Genomic DNA, 4,834 nt, shown 5'->3' on the forward strand with positions numbered 1-4,834 from the left:
TGATATTAAAATTTTAGAAAGTTTTCAAAAAACTCATTTTTGGATTTTTAAAAAATACCAACTTTTTTGAAAAATGTTAGAAAATTTTTATATATAAAAAATTATTTTTTTAAAAAACGGCTCTAACGATTTTCGAAAATTTTTTTCTAAAAATTCCTTTTTATGCAAGAAGTAAACATGCATACTTGGTTTTTTGTGAAAGGTCATTTAAAACGGTATTTAATTAATTATAAAAACAGATTTTATTTTTTTTAATTTCTTGAAAATATCAAATTTTAAATTTTCTTAATTTTCTTGAATAAAAAGCTTTAACATTAGAGTAAGTACGTGCGACCCCAGTCGTGCATTTTACTTATTTCTTAATTCAAAGAAATAACTTTTTATGTACCTATAAATTTTTTTAAACATTTTTTGAAAAAAAAAATTGGTTGTCATTCAAATAAAATAAATAATAGACACATAAACAAAAATCTTCAAAAAAATTAATCCACCATATTCAAAAAATGAATTTTTCAAAAAAAAAATAAAAACTTACATATTTTAAAATCCAAAAATGTGTTTATTTATCATATCACATTTGTTTATCTTTAGCAATCATTTGTTGCAGTTTCCCGTGCAAAATTTTTACTGAGCTAAGTACTGAGTTACCCAAAATACACGGCTTACAAAAATTCGAGTTTATTTGAGGCATCACATATTAAAAAATTAAATTAAATCGTTAAGGGCTTGCCACAAATTAATTAGTTAAAGTTATTGCACAAATTAATTAACGGTTTCAAGTTTTAGTAAAATTCAATTTTTTATTTAAATATCAAAGAAAAACTCTGGATTTATACTGTTTTTGTAGGTAGCTTCGGAAAAAGTGAAAAAGTTCTCAAAGTTCAACTTAAACGGAACATATTGCAATTTGAGTTCAACAAAACGGGTTTTCACAAAGCAAAAAAGAAAAAAACAATAAAATAGAATCTTTTATTCAAAATATTTGTTTTATTTTCAATTTTTTTTTAATGTTATACTCTTTTGACTCTTAAATTTAATCAAAGTTTTCTTCTGCATTAACTGTAATTCAATCTGTAGTTATTTCAGATGACAAATACATCTCTACTACACATAACTTTACTCTTAAAAAATATAATTATCCAGGGGTCGAATTACAGCATACGATTACGATCATTCGTTAACGTTTTTAATATTTGTCTCTCTATTTAATTAGTAGAAAAAGATAGGGACACATAGCAACCATACGATAACGAGCGTATGCCGTAATTCGACCCCAGTTTTTAAATTTAATATGTAACTAATATATCTTCTACTGGTTTTCGTTTCAAATTTGGCACCTTACAATCCTCCGATGCATAACCAACCGGAAGTAGAACCAAAAGCTTTTCATTTTGTGGTCTATTTAATAAATTTCTTAACGCAGGTCCACAATTTAATGGTGTTGTTACCAACGAACTTAAACCAGCAGCTTGAAGTGCACATAAAAGTATCCCAGTAGCAATCGAAACAGATATTTCATTGTAATAATGTTGTTTCCGTCCGCCATTAGGTTTAAATCCATAGATTTGTTTGAAAATCAATATAAGATATGGTGCTTCAGTTAAATATTCTTTAATATGATCGGTGTGTAAGGGCTTGAGATCAGCAGTCCATTGACGATGCATTCGCTGAGTATAATTCAAATATTCTTCAGCTTCAATTATTTCCCGAACTTGTGTTTTAATCGAAGGATCACTTATAACACAAAATGTCCATGGTTCAGTGTGAGCACCGGATGGAGATGTCCCGGCAGCTTTAATACAAGTTTCAATAATTTCAAAGGGAATAGTTTTGTTGCTGAACGAACGAATACTTCTTCGGTTATTGACAATTTCATAAAAAGCTTCAGCTCCACCAGGAAGGGTTATCGAAGCTCCTTTGAATGGAATGTGTTCAGATTCTTCCAAAGCTGGAGTGTATTCATCGATATCTTCATCGTCTTTGTAATCAGCTTTAAATAGAAGACAAATATGAAGCATAAATTCAATTTAATACAAAAATTATCTTCCACTCAATCGAATACCTCCAACATACTCTTCACCATCGAGTTTGTTACTCTTTACATTTTCCTCTCTTGGACTTTTAAAAGCTTTTAACTTTTTGAAATAAAAAACTCCCAAAATAACCAAGAAAATCGGCAAAATATATTCCCAATGTTGCACGATCAATGATTGATTGATATTTATTTGAATCATTTTTACACAAGATGTTTAATCTTACACAACTTAAGTAACTTAACTATACCATGCGTTTTATTTGCCTCTCTTATCAACCTTAAGGCCTTTTGAATTTATAGCTTTTATCGATATCTGTCTAACAATAATAAATACGGTCAAGGCAATGCGTATAATATGAACACAAAATATAAATGATTAACTTGAATACAAATTAATTCCACTATGATTATGTGTACGCACATGAAATACTTACTTCACTTTGAGAATATAGATACTATAGTTCTACAAGCATTAATCTTGAAAAAAAAGCTTCTTAAAAGCTTTGCTTGTAACAGATATTTCAAGAAACCGATCATTGGACTGGGATTGAGATAAGCCTTTGGTTTTTTTTTTTAATTTAAAAATGTATTTTTGGTATTTTTAAAAATGTAGAAATAAGTACAGTGATGGAAAAAATAAAAGAAACAACAATTTATACTAAATGAAAACTTTAATAACTCCACTAATGTGAGGTTTTGAACCAAGAAATTTTTTTATTTATAAGCTCTTTAATAGTGCAACAAAATGGTGTAATAGTTTTATGTTAACAGCTTTTGGTTTACTTTTGCCAAAACAAAATGTTTAAAAATTGTTATTTCCGCTGGAAAAAATAATAGTAATAATAAATTCTAAACAGGCCATAATAACTTTTTTTAAGATTTTTAATGTGGTTAAGATAACCAATAACGAAATTTTCAATTTAAATTGCAAAAATAGGCCGCGGATTACATTCTTCTGTTGTCGTACGCGAAGTTGTAAAAAAATTAAAAAAACGTAGGCATAACCATGTATGAAATAGCGCAGGTAAAGGACTGCTCCAAGAAAAATGTTTTTATTGCCTAATATTTGTGCCCAAAAGCGAAAACTAGAGGTTTCTGCGAAAAAATCTTTACGCTTTTACAAAACATTAACTCTTCTTTCCTTAAAATATCCATTTTCTTCATTAATTAATATGAAAAAAGTGTTAAATGCACCTGTAAAATGTCAGAAAATTCGATTGAATGAAACCATTCTTCAAAGAAATCGACGAAAGGTACCATTCCTAAGCAAATAAAAAAAAAATATTAACAAACACTTAGTTTTTACAAAAAAAAAAAAAAAAAAAAAACACCTTGGTCGTTTTAACTGGATGGTCTTTTGGTCCAATGAAATCAAGGTGAACTTGTTTAGACCCGACAGAAAATTTTATGAAGGCCAAAGAACACAGAATTTAATCTTAAGTACTTTTAAAAGACAGTTAAATACGGAAGGGGTTTTCTAATTTTCTGCGTATGCTTTTCTTCATCTGGAGTTTGGCCAATCTTTTGTATAAAAGAAAAAATGTTTGCTATCCATTACTTCTGCCATTCGCCGATGAGGACATGCCAATTTTATGTGAGTTTCTGCAGTACAATGATCTCAAGCACTCCTCAACAATGGGAAAAAATGGTTTCGCAACAAAAAACTTAGTGTTATGGAGTGGACATCCTCAGTCACCTGGCTTTTACCCTATGGAACACCTATGGAGAGTTCTTAAGCAATAGATTGGTGGCACTAGGTCTAAGAACAAGCAAGAAATATACAAAATGCATTATACTCTATCACTGTGCGAAATTGGTGGTTTCTTCCTTTTAAAAAAGAAGGTACAACAACAAAGTATTAAAAGAATAATATCATTTTTTATAGAAAATCATTCTTTTTTTACCAAAAAGTATAAAAACTCAACTTTGTTTCTATTATTTTTTCCAGCTCAAATGCGCTGATAATTTTATCTTTGATTTTTTCAATGGTTTTAATGGTTTTAAATGGTATATAACGAGTTGATTGGTTTACTTTTGTCTTCAAGTAGTTATTTGTAATACCTTGCACTTGCCTTATATGCATGGTTATTTTAAATCCCTTACATATCTTCTCCAAACGTTTTGTTGGATATTCGGCAAAGAAATCACTTTTTGGTGCATACACGGGAACCTTGTTTGTCCAACTATGATAATGATGTCCACCTTAAAACAATACGATGTTCGCTTAATTTCGCATTTTAATGTGAATTTTCATCTTAAAAAACCGACAAAAAATAAAAATTTAAAAATTATAGTAAGACTTAAGCTTTAGTTGCAGTTTACATACTTATATTTTCAACATTGATGTAGCTTGATGTTAATGCACTCGCCTAGCCAGGGCCGGTTTTAGGGGGGGGAGGGGGCAGCCTGGACCGTCGCTCAGGGGCGCAAGAATTGAGCTTTTACAAAAGTTATATAAATAACGAAGTCTTTCCAATCGATGTTTTATTTATTTTTACTTTCACAAAGCCGCCTTATTTTTTTTCTATTTTACTTTTTCAACGGCGCTCGTATTTTTTGTCCTAAACTTTTTGAAGAATGAATGAAGGCGGCCCCAATTTTGGGTTAATTTGTTTGGCTTCCGGAAGGACAATGGGGTCCAAAATCTTCGTTCATCTTTGAAGAACAAGGTGCCCCAATTTCTTTTGGAAAACTAAAGCAATCTTAAACCCAGAATCCCGAAAACCTAAAATCCCGAAAACCCAGAATCCCGAAAACCCAAAATCCCGATAACCCAGAATCCCGAAAAACCAAAAACCC

At 30.1% G+C, this 4,834-nt stretch overlaps 1 protein-coding gene across 1 annotated transcript; it reads right to left on the reverse strand.

Moving 5' to 3' along the window:
• Positions 1–1,286: 1,286 nt before the first annotated feature.
• Positions 1,287–2,449, reverse strand: LOC129911702 (iodotyrosine deiodinase). The gene is made up of 2 exons (XM_055989575.1): positions 2,063–2,449; positions 1,287–1,990 (listed from the first exon to the last, which is right to left on the reverse strand). The coding sequence occupies exons 1-2, from the start codon at positions 2,232–2,234 to the stop codon at positions 1,287–1,289; spliced, it is 876 nt and encodes a 291-aa protein (XP_055845550.1). The 5' UTR covers positions 2,235–2,449.
• Between the last annotated feature and the right edge of the window lie 2,385 nt (positions 2,450–4,834).

The sequence above is a fragment of the Episyrphus balteatus genome, chromosome 2 (genome assembly GCF_945859705.1).
Source record: "Episyrphus balteatus chromosome 2, idEpiBalt1.1, whole genome shotgun sequence".
Lineage (NCBI taxonomy): Eukaryota > Metazoa > Arthropoda > Insecta > Diptera > Syrphidae > Episyrphus > Episyrphus balteatus.

What these genes read in the sequence shown, in the direction of transcription:
- LOC129911702 (XM_055989575.1), bottom strand. Translation starts at nt 2,234, where the DNA reads ATGATTCAAATAAATATCAATCAATCATTGATCGTGCAACATTGGGAA. An exon ending in TGGTGAAGAGTATGTTGGAG is followed by an intron (nt 1,991 to 2,062) that starts GTATTCGATTGA and finishes TTCTATTTAAAG; the next exon opens with CTGATTACAAAGACGATGAA.